This window comes from Dysidea avara, chromosome 7 (genome assembly GCF_963678975.1).
Source record: "Dysidea avara chromosome 7, odDysAvar1.4, whole genome shotgun sequence".
Classification (NCBI taxonomy): domain Eukaryota; kingdom Metazoa; phylum Porifera; class Demospongiae; order Dictyoceratida; family Dysideidae; genus Dysidea; species Dysidea avara.
Genome location: NC_089278.1, coordinates 35,866,260 through 35,886,372, shown reverse-complemented (window position 1 = coordinate 35,886,372; position 20,113 = coordinate 35,866,260). Strand labels below are relative to the sequence as shown.

The 20,113-nt window shown below is 36.5% G+C and overlaps 1 protein-coding gene across 1 annotated transcript; it reads right to left on the bottom strand.

Annotated features, from left to right (window-relative positions):
• Positions 1–805: 805 nt before the first annotated feature.
• LOC136261293 (ABC transporter G family member 20-like) lies at positions 806–20,058 on the bottom strand. The gene is made up of 22 exons (XM_066055268.1): positions 19,895–20,058; positions 15,859–16,018; positions 15,225–15,379; positions 14,885–14,992; positions 14,739–14,832; positions 14,614–14,688; positions 13,636–13,722; positions 13,287–13,383; positions 12,200–12,290; positions 12,029–12,147; positions 11,904–11,968; positions 11,292–11,395; positions 10,886–10,989; positions 10,019–10,068; positions 9,615–9,680; positions 6,600–6,670; positions 6,454–6,542; positions 6,254–6,357; positions 4,395–4,467; positions 2,757–2,843; positions 1,431–1,535; positions 806–1,064 (listed from the first exon to the last, which is right to left on the bottom strand). The coding sequence occupies exons 1-22, from the start codon at positions 20,026–20,028 to the stop codon at positions 958–960; spliced, it is 2,145 nt and encodes a 714-aa protein (XP_065911340.1). The 5' UTR covers positions 20,029–20,058; the 3' UTR covers positions 806–957.
• Positions 20,059–20,113: the final 55 nt, after the last annotated feature.

Below are 20,113 nucleotides of genomic sequence, written 5' to 3'. Positions count from 1 at the left end.
ATTAACTCCCTAAATATTTTATTTGTGACAGAGTTATACTGTGCAAGGCTACCAGATGTAACTAGAGGATTCATCTTGTGTTGGATATAAAGGAATTCTCTTCTGCACATTGAAATAGTGATCAATGTTAACAGCATGTGAGTAACTGTCAGGCCTGCTCAAAATTTTCAGGTCCAAGTGCTTCAAGATTTCTAAGTTTAATTAATATTATAGTGTGATACCAGTACATAGTGGCTGTTCTAGTAAGGTATTAATCTCAAGAATGATGTATTTGAGTACTGCTACCTTACGTGTCAACAGTTTTACAACAGCCTCAGAATTAAAGTCATCCTCTATATTCTTCCTGCCAAAGTGGCTCCATATATATACACACATTGTTGTAAAATATTGTTCATGATAAGATGCATGCTTAAGGAGGGATGATTACCCAAAATTGTTTGTATTCACATCACACTGATATTTTGCAACCCTACTTGCAAGTGGTGAATCATTCACCCAGTTAATATCATGTAGATGGCTAGAGGTAAATGGTCTCTAGTACCATATACCTTGTCAATGGTCTCATCCTTGCAGACCCGTTCTTCCAGGGTAGAGCTTATCAATTAGAGATTATAAGTGCCATCTTGGAGAATGGATGAGACCACCTTATCAATAAGGTTACTATAAACTGGTAGTGCTGATGATATTATCTGAAGTTGGGGCAAATATTTCCAATAAGCAAGTAATTCAAAAGTAGCTTAATATTATGCTCTTCAATCTCACATGATTCAGGGACACATTTCCCTTTTGTTATTGCTTCCAAATACTGAATTATTAGTTTCATAAAGTTACCAACATACTCACTCCAAATGACACACAAAGTTACTGTCTGATAGCTCAGTTTACAACTCCTTCGTAAATATAATACTAACGTACTATTATTTCTCTCATTTATACACACAATACATTATGTGATGGCTACTTCTTCAGATGTATACCGACACAAGTCATGATCATCAAACAGACCAGCCATGATAAGGATATGATAAACCCCAGCCAGACATCATCATTATGTAGTCCCCAGCCTACAAAGTAACAAATCACAGCTGGTATAAAGTGCATTGGGTAATTAATACATGACTATAGAGCTTCTGAAACCAACTATTGGGTCCACTTGCAGTTTGTGAAGAACTAAACTGTGTTAAAAACGTTTTATTAGCTGTTCACTGGTATGTACATATTTAACTCTAAAAACATTTAGAATTAACTAGTAACTCAAACAGGAATGGTGCTCTGATCATGTAAAGGATGAAGATACCCAAACTTGAGTCAGAAATGTGATGCATTAAACATACAGTGTATACATTAATTTTATTGGTGATATAAATAGTCCCAAAGAGTTAATTAAAAGAATACATTCAAGGTTGCAGGAATAATCAACATGCTCTTACCTCTCAGAAGTATCGAACTAATTGCTTCAGTTGGCACAGCAACAGGAAACACTTTACTGACGTACTGCATCCACCTTGGAATGCTCTGTATTGGCCACAGGACACCTGTAGAGAAATTAGTTTGAAGTTACTACACCAGCAAAGAAGGTACTGTAACTCTAATCAATATGGCATTAATATATGCAACACTTTGCATGGGCAGATCAAAGGAAGCCGCCGTTGTGCAATATGGTGTAAGATTTCTGTACATGATAAAACAGTGAAATGCTTCTAGTTCAGGACCTTATGTGTAAGCACATCAAAAACTTTTTATGAATTAAAAATTACACTGCGGCCGTCAGATCTGTAACAAGCAGCAGATACAGACAGATGTACATTTATTGGCACTCATGCTCTAGTAATATCCTGTTTGTTATGCCAACTGTCCCACACTGTCACTTTATAACTGAATTTAGAATGCAACTTGTTAGAGGAAAGGTCTATGCTACCATATCCAATCAGCTTTGTTTATTGGCTTGATAATATTATTTTATATCGGTTATCAGAATATCAGCTAAAAGTCAAACAGGCTGTAGGACTGTAAAGCCTTAATAAATATCAGCCTAATAAAAACTACTTTTGTAGTTTTAGCTTAGTCCCACTGATCAGTTAGAAAATCTTATCAACAGCGTGGAATATACTCCATATTGGAAATAGTCACAAACCTCTAAAGTGTGCCAGTCTACCCTTACCCAAATTTGCTAAATATCATACCGATTAAGAATCTGCCTGAACTTGGGACTTAACTGGCCATAATAGCTCATAACACATACACAAGGTATTTCACAGTACTATTTCTTACCTGGATGCCGAAGTTCGCTACAAGGCTCTTTCCGTGGTTGCTACACATACGTAATGTTGTATGTCACATGACTCACATTAAGATTCTAATAAACTGCATCTCCAAAAGTTGAAGTATGCAGAAATAAAACAAGGCTGATATAGCCAATAACCAATAGCTGATCCGATTATTGGTGCACGAGTACCTCTTGTTAATGAGATTCAAATTCAGTGTTGTTTCTTGAGTTGACAATTTTTAACAACCTATTTAAGCCACAGGACGGCTGTAACTGCTTTGTTAAAGTATTCTAATATTCCCACTCAATGTCTTGGTAATTATCAAGAGTTCATAATATCTGTCCCCAAACAAAATATTATGAACTCTTGATGCTATCATGCACACATCTATCAATAAAACTTGACCTAGCCAATGTTCATGCATAACAAAAAAAGAAAACTATCACATGGCTGAAAATTACAACTTACACATACCACATACATACGTACCACCAACAATCACAACTGGGATGTAGATGCCAAAAGCAACTTGAAGAGCAAATACCTCAGAATCCAGAAATGCTGATAGCATCAAACCTAACCAAACAATTGTAAAAGAGTAAAAGTTTCATCACACACTACACAAAAACCACTGAACTTAGGGCCAGGGGACACTGCACTGTTAAAAAAATGAAGTGCCGATAATGGTAATACCTTAAAGTGCTAAAATTTGACTGCTCCAGTCAAAAATAGCACCTCTATTCATAGGTGTTATTATAGCATTTGATTTTTAACATGTGAACAACCTACTTTACAAGCTATCATACAGTATGTTAGTAGAGATCATGGAGCATGAATATCTTTTTATATTTACCTGAATTTTCTGTTGTTTGACTTGCGTAGGCCCGAGACATTTTTTTTCAGCAACCCACAGCTGCTACAATGCATGCATCATGTTTTGTCCTCTTTTGTGAGCTATTTCTTTCTCCACTATGTGTAAGTGTTGATTGGTGGTAACACGTCATGGTTTCAGAACTTTAATTTCTATGGACTGATTGTACAGGTGCTTCTCATACTGTAAATTGTAGAGGGTGGAAATGGAATGGCCACTTTATGCTTCGGTAATTAACGGTTGACTCAAATGTAAAATTTCTAATTTTCCTTGTACATTTGTTAGTTTACTTTTCCCCTAATATCAATAGCTGTCTGTGACTGTAATTTATTTATTTATTTATTTATTTGTATTTATTAAGGCTTCACAGCACAAGTGCTGAAAGTCTGTAGGACAGGGCAAATGTGGTGACTAAGCCGTAGCTTTGATTGCTCTATTAGAGTATCTCGATCGTTTTTAATTCAGTGGGATGTGAAAAGTAAAGTGATGCTGAGGGTTTAGTGGCTATAATGGATATTAGTTCAGTGCAATTACATGCTACTGAAACACAATGGTATATAGCAAGTTAGACTAAATTCAAAAGGGTGTTTCTGTTAAAACCACAGAAACCCACTTTGGTCCATCACTGGTAATTAAACATGTGCCTCAATTACGGAAATGAAAAAGGCCATTTTATAATTAATCACACTACATTAAAAAAGTGGTATGAGAAGCACATCTCCTGTTTAGCACATCTCCTGTTTAGCACACCCCACATGCACGCACGCACAGACAAAGCCTCCGGCAGCCATGCGAAACATAGCTATTGCCGCCCAGTGAACCAGCACTGGGATGCCTGTGCACCACTCTGGCACTTGAGCCTTATGCAGGAAAATCCTCCTGGGGCAGGGCTAGTAACCTGCAGGAGGACTGTCCAGGTTTAATGGAGAGAGGTTGCGGAACCTAAAGTTCCACAACAACCTCAACACCACTAAGCGAAACAAGGGCATTTGCTTCCCCAATACAGCTGGGTGGGCTGCTTCCCCAGTTGACACCAAGCCACCAGGTCCCCATTTAAACAGCTGGGTAGACTGGAGCAATATGAGTAAAGTTTCTTGCTCAAGGAAACAACAACAACACCAAAGTGGTGCAACCAGGAATCAAACCTGGGACCTTTCGATTACCAGGCTGATGCCCTAACCACTTGGCTATGTTTACTCATACACACACACACACACACGCACACGCACTACACAAACACATAAAAGAATACTCACCAAATGCAATTCCTACCATTCCTTCACAAAGTATCAGTAGATATGCAATGAACAGATTACCTTCTCTTGGAAGCTAAAGCAGAGAGTACAGAACACCAAAACTTAACAATTAGCATAACTATCTATGAAAACAGTTGAGGGTTCACTTCACATTTACTTGGGATAAAAGTTGCAAAGATTTAATACTAGATGTGAGAACAAATCTTATTAACTTGGTAGTAATGTTAAGTCATAAAATAATTAGTCCATGATATATTAAATCACATTAAAACAATAAGAAGTGTTATATCCCTACTGTGCATTTCTGTTTTGGTATCTTGAGCACAATAGGGATATAACACTTCTTAATTTCATGGACTACTCCAACTTGTTTCAGTACTTTTTATCGATGTGCTACTAGTTGAAAATTCCAAATTTTGTGTGTATTTGTTAACTTTAATTATTATGACTGGTAAACCCACACATACTGCCTCTGAAATGGCGCCACGCACCCCAGCTATATCAATTATTGTCTGAAAAGTAAAGTATCCATTATGCTCCATTAAACCTGTTGCACAACACTTTGAATCAAGAACTGTTCAAAAGCACCTCTGCAATCCCCACATACAGAAAGAAAGAAAAGGGCCATGCAGCCCAGTTATATAAATTATCGTCTGAAAAGTGAAGTACCTATTACGCTTCATTGTCAGCTATGTTCAACCCGTTACACAGCAGTATGGATCAAGAACTGTTTGAAAAGTACCACTGCAGTCAAAATAGCCACTATGAAAAATATGGATGATGTCTGTTACGAAGGGAAGCCATCATGTGCTACCACCAAACCGACACTTTTCGCTATCAGCAAAGATGAATGGGACACAAAGGAGGACAGTGGTAAATCCATGAAGAATGCATTGTATGTACTGCGGTATGCCAAAACGTACCTCTAAGGCTGAAGCAACATCAAACAGTGAAAAAATCAAGCCTGTAGCCTTAGCCGTTATTGAGTTACGCTTGTCTGAAGGCATCAGTCAGTCAGTAGAAAATTTCATTAAATAATTTTTTTTTTAAATTCCGTAGCAACTTGTTGAAAGCATTTCAGGTCGATCTGAAAGTTTGTTTGTTTCTTAGTTTTACCTAACTAATACTGCCTCATTGTTGTCAGGGAAAATTGAGGCTGGTTTTTGGGTGATGCTATTTTGTGGGCCATGCCTACTCCTTTGTGGTCCCTACTATACACTACTTTACCATATGACTAGAAGTATTGAATAGAATTTTGAAGGTTATATAGCCGGCTTCATGAAATTAAAGCAGTCAACACATAAAGGATAGAATTTGAGCAAAACAGCAAAATATTGCCCCAAGACCCAAGAAAATTGTCTCTACTTATAAATAAAGTATATTGTATCAGCAGCAGATCTTGGATTTCTTAAAGAGAATTTCTGAAAATTCAGTATTGCAATATATAGCTTAGGAATAAAAATGAGGACATGTCCCCAGAAAATTTAAAAGTTCAGAGATTGACCACTGATTTTAGTAACCCAGTAAGTGAAACTAACTGTGTAGGGGAATGGTTGTCCTATAGTCCATTAAGTTATCTGACTGCTCTATTAGAGTGTCTCAATTGTTTTGAATGAAATGGGAGGTAAAGCACAGCATTGCAGCTTGCTGAGGGTTTATAGAGTTATTATAAAACATGTATATTGCTGAAATATAGTGTAGGGTTTTTTGCTATGACAAATGGTCAGGTCAGCACAGTAACCATACACAGATACTGAGCTAACTAGGGCTCTCAGGAACCCACCTATATAGTTCTGTCACTGCACATATGGATAACAAATACTGTCAGCTACTATACTACCAACTACTATGTAACTTACATCAAATGCATATGTGATCAGAAAAAACAGTGGGGTAATCTGAGACAGTAATAAAAGCAGAAATGCCAACATCTGAGAGAGCACCATCTCTGTAGCATTAACCCCTGAACAGAAAAAATAAGAAATGGTTATGACAATTAAAACAGCTATGTACAATTTATTACAAGAGAGTTAACAGTAGAACATTAATATAAACAGACCTGCAGCCCATGTACGTTCAGTAATTCCATCCTTTCGTTCCACGATTAGTTGAGTTGCTGTTAGTGTCATAGACAAACCAATTACAATACTGTGCTAGACAGGGGTGACATCACAACATTTTTAAAAAGTGGTAAAACTTGCATACGCTCCAAGCATTGCAGTGTAGACTGTGTCTGCAAATTCCAAGTCTTTTCTTCCAAACACATACCTTGACACCTTTAAGATACATTATAGAATTCAAAATTCTGTAATAATTCATCTATTATACTAATCCCCATCTTATACAATGTTTTCAATCTTGTCCAAAAAGTTTACTCAACTTATCAATTCAAGGTCAGCTGAAAACATGAGCAAGGTACAAAAAATTAACAATTTTCAGCCTGTGACATCGTAACACTATAAGTGGCCATGCCAATTGCAAGTGAAGATGTACGGATCATCATGGTATAATAATTTTAGCTATTGTTAACAGTCACTGACCATTTAGTTAGGTTGCTTAAAGCCAAATTTAAAACTAATGTGGACACAAGTGACAAAGTACCAAACTTTCTCCACATATGTAGTACAACCTTAACTTTAATTTTTTGATAGGATCCATCTTATTCTAAAAAGGGCCTTTCCATAAAAGCATTTATAGTTACGTAACTGAAGAATTTTCAAAATCGGCAAGCCATATAAGTGCTAGTTTTGCTCTATTTCGTGCAAGAGAACATTATGCAGACCTGATCAACAGTAATATTACTCTCACAAGCTTTATTCAATGCTGACAAGTAATTTTTTCATTCATACTGACAGTGACCGGATTTGCGAAAAGGTACCTTTTCCAAACACAAAGTTTGACCCATTTTTTGAACTTTGAAGCTTCATAACTTTTTGATCATGGCATATAATAATAATAGCCTGAAATTTTCCATGGGTGTAACTACAGTATCTGGTACTAAGAGCAAGTTAATCAGTTTAAGGAATCAAGTATTACATCATTTTGTTTGCTGGTATTTAAATGTGTGGAAGGTATCTTTTCGTAAATCCGGTCACCTATAGTTTATACCGTATACAGCTTGTATGATCCACAAACTGTATAGAGAAATTTCTCTATAGTTGCTCACTATGGAAATGAATATTCACTGTAGTATTTGCAGTAATTAGTTTGTGATATATACATGAAATATCTCTTACATAATACTTTTTTATTTATTTTATTTTTCTACTTATTAAAGCTTTACAGCACAAGTGCTGAAGGTCTGTAGGACACCTGGTCCTACAGCCTGTTCAAGTGTTAATCGGATGGCTGCAGGTTCGAGGCTGCCCAGGTCCAGTCATGGATTTTTTCTCCTTTCTTTAGGCTGTAGGACCAGGTGTCCTACAGACCTTCACCACTTGTACTGTAAAGCCTTAATAAATAAATACTGTAGTCATTCAGATGTCACATCTTATACAGAATTCATTTTGTGCTTGTTTGCGAAGTAGCTATAACTTGATAACATACCAGCATATACTACACCAACTCTTGTTATTTAGTATGAAAATAAGTGTTATTGCTACATGCGTGATTTTGTGTTTATGCTGAAATCACATGCACGACCACGACAATAAGGTTCTTCATACCATTAATCCAGCAGTACAGCTGTATACCATGTAAGATAAAATTCCTTTATTCAAGTCTCGCGTATTTGTAGTAGTAGATATAATGTATAGGGTTTGTGAGAGCGAAGTGTGGTTGAAGTACAGTATAACCGTGGGATGCAGTCACCATGGATTTTTTCCAAACAGCTTTCATTAAGCAATGGTAGAGTATAAATGACTAACTACGTACACTACGTACACGTAAATATAATTGCCTTGCTACCAGAGCTTGACTGGACATGCAGGTACATATATATCAAATGCTATAGTTATAAAGATGTTTCAGACATATGATGCAATCTGATGGAGTGTTGCAATTTTAAAATCAAATTGTAGCAGTGAAAAATAACTTTTAGTATTGCATGTTTACATTCACCATTACTGTGAAACTTAGCAACCAAAGATTACACATAATTAATTAGCTTTGACATGCTAGGTTAGGATGTAAAGAACACAGAATTGCAATATGTCATCAATCAGTTAATCAAGAGTGTAGAATTTCAACTATGACATGTTTGGCACAATTGTATGCATACAATATTGGGTAAGATAGCTGTTCTGAAATCACATGCAAAGAAGAGTTCAACTAGCACACTGGTCATGTTAATTTATTACTGTGCAGCAGAACTTTATAGATGTTGACTGTTCTAGCAGTTTTATTCTTTCAAATTCCCACATTCAATAAATCAGTCCTGCAAATATAATTTTGACCATGCAGCACTGATTAATTTTCAGAAGAGCTTAGTTCTTTTCCTTGCTGTTTTTATCTTTCTGTTATGGTACGCTTGTTGTATCATAAGCAAACAATTGATGAAATGTACTCTACTAGCTATTACTATAAGCAAATACATGGTTAAATTTCTGAGGGGTAAACACTCCTAGATGTGGGCCCCTAGGCTGGAAATTGTACACTTCAGAGCAAGCTAATCTAAAGATTCCATCTGTCAAAATACGTACATGCTTGAGGAGAGCGCATATGCACTGCACAACACAACACAGCACAGCACAGCCTAGGGATACTTGTGGTGGTGGTCTGGTGGAGTATTACATGCCCTAAGTGATTGTGGTACAAGTGAATTTAAAACGCAGAGTGGAGATGTGCTTATCTTTGTGCTACAGGACTGCCCGACTGCTCTAATAGAGTAATTGTGAATGAAACACAAAAACATAGACATGTGTTGATAAATATTTTAATTTAGCATAATTTATACTTTAATGACATACCTTATAATTTAATGTCACTTGAAATACTCTAGGTTATTCAAATTACTATTTAAAACACCAACATTGCAAAAAGGCATATTTCCGAGCCTTGGATGGCTTCCCAGCATGCATGCCTGAGGTGGATCCTATCAAAAATTTTAATCTAATGTGGTAAGGAACTCACAGAAAAAAATTGGTACTTTTGTCAGTTGTGTCCACATTTTTTTTGCTAAGCCACCTAACTAATTGAAAATGTATATAGGACAATTGAATATGTAATATATATGCCATTGACATCTAAGAGTTGTACATAGGAAAATATAATTATGCTCACATTCAGTAGTGGATGATCCAAATAGTCAGGAGCACCAGTAACATTTAGAATATCTCTTAGTAATGCCTTGAAAATAAACAACTTTATTTATCATAAACCTCAACACTGTTAATTGTGCATGGCCATATGTGATACATACATTTCAGTGTGTGCACAAGAGAATGAACTAGTACTAGTTATGGTGCAAATATTTGCAAGGTAAACTTTGATTGATTGACAGAGAATACACTAAATGTAATATTTGAGAGGGAAATTTTGATGAATTGCAATGAAAGTATTTTGATAGAATGTACCACACAAGCAAACCAAAGATGTTGTGTATGACCATATATGTACATACAAGTGTACTAGTGCATGCATGTATGGTTTCATTTAATGCGTTATTATTCCATCATTTTAACAACCTGAAATGCACTACTGAGAGTCCTGTTGATGGTATGATAGATTTGCTGGTCTACATAATAACGAAAAATAGTGATCATTTCTTATAATGCATAATCCAAACACTAGCTAATGACATTGCTCATTTGAGTTTAAATTGTCTTCCAATTAATTTCAAAATGATATAACATCCCAAAATTATACATTTAACTAGGATAAAGTTATTATGTACATGTAGTGTGTGTGTGTGTTGTGTGTGTGTTGTGTGTGTGTGTTGTGTGTGTGTGTGTTGTGTGTGTGTGTTGTGTGTGTGTGTGTGTGCGCGCGGATGCGTGTGTGATCAACTTAAGTGGTTAAACCGGTTGGCTCTTGTTTTGCACGTTACAAAGCTCATGTTAAACTAGAACAAGCACACATGTATAGAGTGAGCTTCTGATTATTTGGGCAGTACAGAAATTGTAGTAACAAAGTATAGAACTCCAAGTTGTATAACGTTGTAGTCACCTGTGGGAGCACCTTTAGAATGAGTGAAACTGTCATGGGGTTTATCAGAAGTACGGAGTGTCACAGCCATATTGAATTTAGAATACTATTAGAGCACTGAAATGACTGATGCTCAACAAAGGCATTGTTAACATAGCTAATACATACTTCTGGTGAGGTTCCCAGAATGCATGCACACTGTATTCTAGCCTGGCATGCCAGCCTTATCATGTTGGGCCAGCTTAGCAATCAATTTGTACAGTTACATGTACTATGCTGGGATAGAAATGAGGTGTAATCTATTACTACACTGTTTTCAAATACATAAATACAGAGTGTCTATGTTAGTTGTAAGGTCTATATTTGAATACTACAATGCAGTCTCGTGTGTATAGTAAATTCCTTACTGGACACGTCCAATGCTACTTGAATAGTAGCAGAATTTAAAAACTCTTTAGTCAGGTTAACATCAACTGACTGGTTCATGATTTTCTCACACACTCGTACACCCCTATGTGTATGAGGGAAAATGACACCATATAAATTGTAGTTCTGTCATTTTGTATGTGACTCTAAATAACATCATTGTGTAAACTAATAAACGATATATCCATCAGTACAATCATGCTTTTACCCTGGTTGGACGATACCAGTAGAAATAATTCAAAATCTTTTGTTTGAAAAACTATTCTTAATAGAAGTCTTCCCACTGTCTATCATCCCAGCGAGAAAGCATTTACATCTTTCAGGGATATGATCATTAAGTTCACAATATATAATATTTTGTTAGCAGAAATCTTCATTATTCCTCACCAGTCTAAAAAGTTTTCAGTGAACCTGGGAGGGATCACTACATGACCATAAGCTTTACCATCTTCGACTTCTGTTAGACCCTCATCAGATTCATTGGTGAATTTCTGGAAGAAGACAAAGTCACAAAACAAGCTGTATATGCTAGTTGTCTATACACCTGGTCTGGAATTTATAATTATTTTTTGGATTCAACAAAAGGTGAAGTCAGACCTGGGCGAAGCTTATGACTTTCTGCTATAAAAGGTTTTAGCCTTCTTGCAGGTTTCTAACTTATATTGTTGACCAGACAAAATGGATGTTGAAAAGTAACTGCAAGTAGTACATTGACTGCATAGGCATGGGATTGTTATTGTAAATGATCAACCAATAAGTTACAAATTATCTGTATTGAAGGTACTGACAACTATTTACTACTGTATAGAGGGAAACTTTGGTGAAACAAGCTTTTGGCAAAATAAACTTTGACGAATTCAAGCTCAATCTTTAGCTATAAAGATGCTAATCTCAAGCTCTATGAGTAATCAGTGGGTTAAACTTTGGCAATGCCAAGATTTTCCCTTGCCAAAGTTTCCTCCATACAGTATAATAGTAATGATGACATGTACACACTACCAGATCAAGGGTGTCTTCACTGATATAACTAATAAATCTCTCTCCAAGTAGAAAGGGGAAATCAACTGAAAAACATAATTGCAATACCACACATGCAAACAAGCTATAAAAATCATTTTAAGTACCGGCTTCATCAGTTTCATAGTTGGTGACATAGATCTTCAAATCTTCTAGAGCTCTCCCATAACCAAAACAGCACACAGACATTTGAACCATTGGACTGATTATCAGTATAAACAGCATTCTAGAGATACATATTTAGTAATTGTGTCATCTACATGATGTGTATGACTCACATGGGATGACGGAAAAACTTGAGTAATTGTTTCCACATAAGTGCTAACATGTTGTATGCCTTAGGTAGTCCCGGTAGTCCAAGTTTAGGGACTGTATAAACGAATAAAATACATCAACCATCAGAACAGTGGTAGCATTTGTGCAGTAGCTATAGCTGTGTGTAATTGTACAAGCAGGAGAATAACAAAATCTAAAATTACTCATCCTACAAAGAAAAAATGCAAGTTTAATTGAGTAGGAACTACTGAAGCAAGTCTCAACCTACACACCATCTTATTTGGAGAGTTTGAATATCTTGTTTCATTTCTGTAGCCCCAATAATGGTATGCGTGTCATGTGTGTTTGTTAATGATGTGGTAGATATGTAAACATACATTATTTCTTCATTTTAAAAACCTTCATTCTTGAATGTACGAGTGGCTACAGGGCTAAACCTTGGTTGATTTACTGTGAACTTTTAAGCCACTGTAGATCAATGCAAACAAAACTTATGGCTGCAAAATTTAAGCACCTGTAGAACCACTTACCATAATAGGCTGAAACTTTGGTAACCCATTCTTTGGACATGTAGATAAAGCTGAGACAATAAATGAAATTCAAAAATTGTACAAAATAGGCAGATTTTTGCTGATACGGTCACATATGTACATGTTGCTATGTGACTGGTTGTGTACGAGGGAGTTACACACCTCTCCAAGGGGTAGCTTACGAGCTTGGACTCTGATACACCATCTAAGAAATCAAATTAGAACTCATTAGATATTTAGAAATCTTGATTTCCTGTGCTACAGGCTCTCCCTACAGCTCCCTAGAGAGATAATGATGATGGAATCATCCACAGTTATACTTCCATTGGTTCATGCACTGAATTACGAGGATGTTGAGGGTGGCAACTAAAATCTCAAGACTGTGAGATTATTAAAAAAAAGATGGAGTTGTTGAACGCTTTTGGAAGATAGCTCAGTAGCTACAATGACTATTTGGAGTAGTTGACTGCTGGATGTTTGGTGAATTAAAGTGTGCTTATTTATATACATACTTTGTCAAGGTTAACTACAGTACATATATATTAAAATAGTTACTAACATTGTAGAATTGACGGAGGATCATAAGGGTCATCAATGTGGTCAAATGTTCCTGGTAACAGTGGTGTATGTTCTTGAGGTTCTGGACTAGCATATCCCTGTACACAACACATACATCAGTAGATATATTGTAATTGTATACTGTGAAATCATATCCCTACATAGTGGGGCCACATAACCAGACAACATTTAGTCACAAGTCTTGTAGCTATGTAATGATATCCCCCAGAGTGATATCAGCATTATACGGTTGTCCTTAGCAAGCACTATAACATATGTATGTATCAATGGGTGCATGTTCCCAGCTGATAAAGATGTATTTTATGGAACTATACAAGTGTATAACATACAGTTGCTACTACTGATTTGCTGGCTCTCTTCTTCTGTCTGCTAATTTCTTCCTCTTCTGCTAACTTGAGGAATACGTCTTCTAATGTCTAAATAAATTCATTCCTTTAATAGTTAGTGAACACTGTGTGACTAACTGTTGGTATGATAATATTGTGTATATTCATGGAGCAGTAACTATGACATTACATGGAGCAAATGTGATAAATTCAAACAAATACGCAACAATAGCAATTATTACAGAGATGTGACCACAGTCTTGACATTACATATGCTGTTGTGTGAGTGCAATTTGCCAGTATAATTGCTATAGTTATGTAAAACTAGACATCTTATTGCAACATGAATATATCATAATGCTATCTAACAACTTATACATTCTTTGAGAGGTGATTTTTCTCAAATGTGCATCAATAGTACTGGGATAACCATTTAGTCACTTCAAAGTTGGCTCACATGACTATCATGCAGAACAGTCACATGATACTGTAAACGCATGGGAAGCCGAATTATTCACAAAAATTTAACAGTCTTTGTTGAAAATAAATTTAGAGAATTTGTGGTAGACATGCCTTACAAAAATAATACAACATGGTTTTTGTGACAGTCTAGTTGAAAGTAAAAGTCTATAGCATTACTGCACTAATTTACATGCAGCTATTTTAGCTTCATGTGACTCATCATGTGTTTGCCGGTTAACCTGCCTCAGAAAAGCTTTGCTTCTGAGTTATACCATCTCTTTAGCTCCTGCTAACCAAAAGTGTGTGGGGTTACATAGGCAGATGTTTAAAATTGCTCGGAATGAGCTCAACAAGCTGCAATTGATACAAGACATTTTTGAAGAGGGGTTGTCAAATTTGAGGTTTTTCCACATGACATATATACATATCTCAGTGAAGTATGCAATGATTACAAGCACAGGTCAAGCACCACATAATATTAAGGTACAAATATGGCACATTTTGTCCATTAGCACTCACAGTGACATTAAATGCCCTAATCAGATCATTAGGTTTTGATTGGGCCAAGAGTCTGCCCGTCCTCATGAGTCCAACCTGTATAATGAGGGTAATATACCACATTTCATTGTCATGTATCACTCAACTGTATGGGCTTGTCTAGCCTCTTCAATATAATGAGTGGTCAAGATGATGGTGGTCTCACCAGATGCGGCAATCTCTAGTAAGTGACGCCAAATCCTATTTAAAAACATATCTTAATACAGGCAATGTCTAATTGTCATTATATTACTTTGCCCTCAGTAATGGATCCAGTCCAATAGTTGGTTCATCCAGTATTAACAACGGTGGCTCATGAAGAAGACCAAGAGCAAATGATACACGTCTCTTTTGGCCATCACTAGAATACAAGATCCATTAGCTATGCAGTGATCATGTGGAAAAAATGGTGGGATTAGATTTACCATACTGAAATCTCCCAAAGCTGAAATCTCCCAAAGCTGAAATCTCCCAAAGCTGATCCCAGTATTGCAAAAACTGATAAATTTTTTTATTGCTCTTGCAACATCTCTGTCCCACCCATAACGTCTCATATAGCCACATAATACACTCACACATACAAAGAAGTATACCTCAATAAGCCACATTTTCTGGTAAGACTTGGCAGCCCTAGAAATGCCTTCAACATCTCAATACGCTTGCGAGTATAGGCCAGGTTCATGTGGTAGAGTAGAGCAAAGTAGTAGAACAATTCCATTATTGTGAATTCATTGATCACAGCTGTCTCCTATATTAAATGACACACAACAAACAGTATCTAATTGTGTAGTAATGTAGTTGCCATGTTAAGTCTTTATCAAACAAGTGAAACTTCTATCTAAGAAACACTCTGAATTAAGGACACAATTGAAAAAACTACGAAATAGACTTTTGGTCCCAACAGAATGACTCCATTCATTACCATTCCTCTATGTATATTGCAGTGTATTATATGACTCAGGTCATAAAGCGTCCAGAGATTATACTCGTTGTATACTAGAGCCATCCATTTTACATGTAGTCTGAGGAGTTCTACTGCATTTTGATTCAATTTATTGGCATACTACTTTGCTTTAAATATCAACAAAAGCGGATCTCACAATGGCTTAGTAACTAAATTAATATGTAAATCTCTGAAAATTTAAGCATATAAATGCACATCTGATTATTTAGCCAGCTATATGACAAACATGGGACATGCATCCTGTGTTATGGGTAAATTATTACCTGTGGCATATAGCCCACATTTTTACCAGGAATACTGTGCTTTTTGGCTCCAGGAGACTTTCCCAAGATGGTGATGCATCCTGAGTGAATGGGTAGCCTCCCTAGCATGCAGCGCAACAATGTAGTCTTGCCACATCCACTAGCACCGAGGAGGCCATATCTGCAATAGAATAAACACACACACACACATGTACTATACGTTCACACTTACAAGTATATAAATGTACATCATGCAAATAAGCATGCATTCAGACATATAGCATACACTACAACACACACACACACACACACACACACACACACACACACACACACACACACACACACACACACAACACACACACACTATATGCCCACAGTGCACACAATAAAATTATAATCATTTCTATAATTGTAGGGTGCAGGGCCAGGGTGGGCAGTATTGATCAATATCATACCATGCCTAACCATGGCATTTTAATTATAAATATTGTAAATACCCATTAAATACATATAAGCTTCCAATAGCTTCAATTCATTGTAGGCTTTGCAGGCTTCAAGAGGGAAAACAAATTGGAGTTGTTAGCCATTTAATAGCCAACAAACGTTTTCATCAACACAGGTGACAAATAGCACTCCCATATTCAACTGGTCTCCCATTAACACCTTTCTAGCAGTCCCATGATAATACATTCTTTGCTCCACTCTTGCTAATGAGTTCTGTTGAATAGTTTGAAAACCAGTACTTTCCAGTGTTGCAGTATGTGGTATTAATAAATACTTAATTATTTGGTTTAAAAATATATTGTACAACTAAATATCAGTATATTTCCCTCCTAGTGTATCTGTGCCTGCCATCCTTTAAATTTAGTAATCATAACCTCTTGTTCTGTACAGGCACTGAGGCAAATTAAAAGCATAACCTTAAGATATTTCCACAATGAGAGGGATTTTTAAACACTCACCGCAAATTGTCACAACTAAGTTGACTCTGAGAAAGGGCATACCGATTAGGGCTACTTGTGGCCCAATTCTAAATGTTTGCATGATCATGACAAGATGGTTAGAAACTTTGATGGGTGTGAACAATTTTCTTTGTGTCATCCACTTTTGATTCAGCTTTTGAGGGAATGCATATGATGACATTGCTCAAGAGTTTACAGAATATAGATTGCAGAGGGAAAAAAGAATGCATTAGCATGCATACTTAAAGACTGCTCACTCTGATTGTTAAAGAGATTTTGGGTGTTACTTTTGACAGAGACGTAAATTTCACTGACCACATCATTGTTCTACCATTTGGAATCCCATCTCATAATGAATCTTCACAAGCTGGCAGAGAAGAACCACTAAACTTATACCCTCCCTGTGAGATCTACCATATACTGAAGACTCAGTTTGTCAAGATTATTGTATCGTATAAGTACTAATTATGGTACGGACGAGAGTTATTTTCACAGTGAACTTAATTAGATCAATTGTATCTGCCCCTAACCTACTCATTTTAAAAAACAAATTAGATATATTTTTGATTATGTATAGGTTATAAATTGGTTTTATAAGACTTTCGTCTTTCCTACCATCAATTATTAATAATACAGTGAAACCTGTCTATTCCAGTCATCATATGGTCAAAAATTTTTGACCTCATTACAGAGGTGTCTGTATTAAGCAGGTCGCTTTGTACACAGTTGGTACATGTGGGAATTTTTATAAGGGCCAGTTTAGACAGGTGACCTCTTTATGCAGTGACCTGATTAGACAGGTTTCACTGTAATACTAGCAATTAAAAGGGAAGTATAATATGCACATGCTACAAAAAGTAAAGTAACAAGCTAAAAAATGTTACAGCTGAAATGAGAATGATCCACACAACAAAACGGAAGGAAACAAGTCAAACAAGATTAAATGGCTACTTGTTAAAACAAGACACATTTTAATGCCTACTTTTGGCTACTTTAGTCCCATTTCAAGATGTTAGCCAAATGTAGGCATTAAAATGTGCCTCGTTTTAGCAAGTTTAAGTAGCCATTTAATCTTGTTGGACTTGTTTCCTTACTTTTTGTTGTGTGTATCATTCTCATTTTAGCTGTAACATTTTTGAGCTCATTTCCTTACTTTCTATAGCATGTGCATTATATTGATCCCTACTTCTTTCAAGTCTTTAATAGCTAGTCTGTTCACTTTTTATGTCTAGCTTGCTAGCTATATCACATGATCACAACATTTCATTGTATTGTATTACTGCTTTACAGTGACCAGCACTGAAGGTCTGCAGCAACATGTGCTGCAGCCTTAGGATTACCTAATCTACAAGGACTTCATCAGAATTTCAACACTAGAATAGTACTTTGTGTTGTAGCGTTTTTTCTTTGCTCCTGTCAGAGGCATGATCAGAGCTGCCTCACAAAAAACTTGATTGGTAAAAAGCATAGCTAAAATGACCATACAATGTTAAGACAATGATTCTTTGAATACTACACCAGTACACTCTCGTTTTATGCAAAAATCATGTGTGCAGATACACCCACTGCAACTATCAATTATCCTTCGGGAAGAAGGAGAAGGCCAATGAATGATAAAAGCAAATGACATGGTGCAGTGGACAAATGTAATCGAAAACAGATTCATGAATCTGCCATCATTACCTTGGCAGCATGAAATGTCTGGAAACATACACCTAGTGCTACCGGGTCTTCTGGCAGGCAGGCAGACAAATTTCATAATTTTAAAATTCATTGTACATCTAGTTTTTTCACTACAGGTACAGCATCATTACAGCTGTACTAATGCAATCTGTTTTTTTTTGTTTTTTTAAAGTGCAAAAATTTATGAAGCCGTATGATTTCTTACTGATCCCTACTTATTAAGAACTACCGTACTTACTGATATACACACACACACACATATATATATTACAAAGGTCATTTTTGAATTTTAAAGAGGCCTCCATAAAACTGCAAGGTAAACAACTAATGTTATTTCAGCGCTGTGCAGATCTTACGTAAAAAACACTGGCAAGGTAAATGACTATTCAGCAAATTGTCTAGGCTTGCAAAGCAGGTTTGATGAGCACACAATAAGCTTCACTGGTAGATCATTTACTTCCATTTAAAATGAATCCCAATTCATCCGGCAATAAAGGAGGCAGTAAGTTTTTTATCATGATGACAGTAACACTGTTGATGAAAAATACGAGCGCTGGAAATGTAAATGGATGTTGGTAAGCGTCAAGAAAAGACCACAGTCATTAGCAGAAGCCATCATCAGTGATGAAATAGTGCTGTCCCTAAGGCCTTCTAACCTTATTAAACCTCTTTGTGACATTACCCTTTAAGTTCCTCTAATGTGAACAGTCAGCATCTTCTTCCAGATTTGAGGATTGAGACTCCATAATTACTTACGGTGTACACAAACTGAAGAGAGACTTTGGCTTTAAGGATTCAGTATGATTAAAACTTTCACCATATAATATTTTTGACCAAGCCTGCGGCTCAAAGACTGGAACATACATTGCACTTACTACAATTTGACACATGTATTATCAGTCACTATATAGGGACCTGCAAAGAAGATTGTATGTTACTTCTATAGATGGTGTGCTATTTCAAGCCAGTTATAATATATCAAATACTAAACATTCATCAGCGGCAGCCCCCAGATGCAGAGTTTGTGACATCTACTGCCTGACTGGCTAGATCTAGTCCTGTACAGCTACAGTATAAAAATTAATAACGTTAGCAGCTGGAATAAAGGTTGTTTGTTTTGATCTTTTCACAGCAAATAGCTGATGATAGCACATTGGCAGCTGTAATAATCTCCATATATAGAGGGACACATTATTGCAGCTGCAATAGTTGTCCCTGCGGTATTGTTCACTGGCGAGCTAGCCGTCTGCACCAACGACCGAATATTGCACGAAGAACTAGCAATACGCCTCACAAAAGAGTTAGCGCTTGCATTCTACCGTATGGTGTCTATACATTAAATACGTATAGGTGCCTGCGCACGCGCATCTATTGAGCTAGTGAAGCTGTCAAATGTGGGTCAGACTCACATGGATCCGTACGGTACATCTATACTGACTCCTCTCAGTACATGTGATGCATTCTTTCCAGTTCCATAAAACTTGTGCACATCTCGTGTCTGTGCAGCCAAGGCGTATCCATCACTGTCCAGCGAAGCATCCATACCTCTGACAACACGAATATCCGGATACTGTGCGTGCATACTACAAGTGCCTATATAAGCGGCTGCGCGTCATCCGAAATAAAGT

Bases quoted from the DNA above. Each gene is read 5' to 3' on its own strand.
- LOC136261293 (XM_066055268.1), bottom strand. From the start codon at position 20,028: ATGGATGCTTCGCTGGACAGTGATGGATACGCCTTGGCTGCACAGACA. The intron at 10,069-10,885 runs GTAAGGAATTTA...GTTATTATGTAG, and splicing joins AGTAGCATTGGACGTGTCCA to ACCAGCAAATCTATCATACC. The intron at 1,065-1,430 runs GTAAGAGCATGT...GTTACTTTGTAG, and splicing joins TAGTTCGATACTTCTGAGAG to GCTGGGGACTACATAATGAT.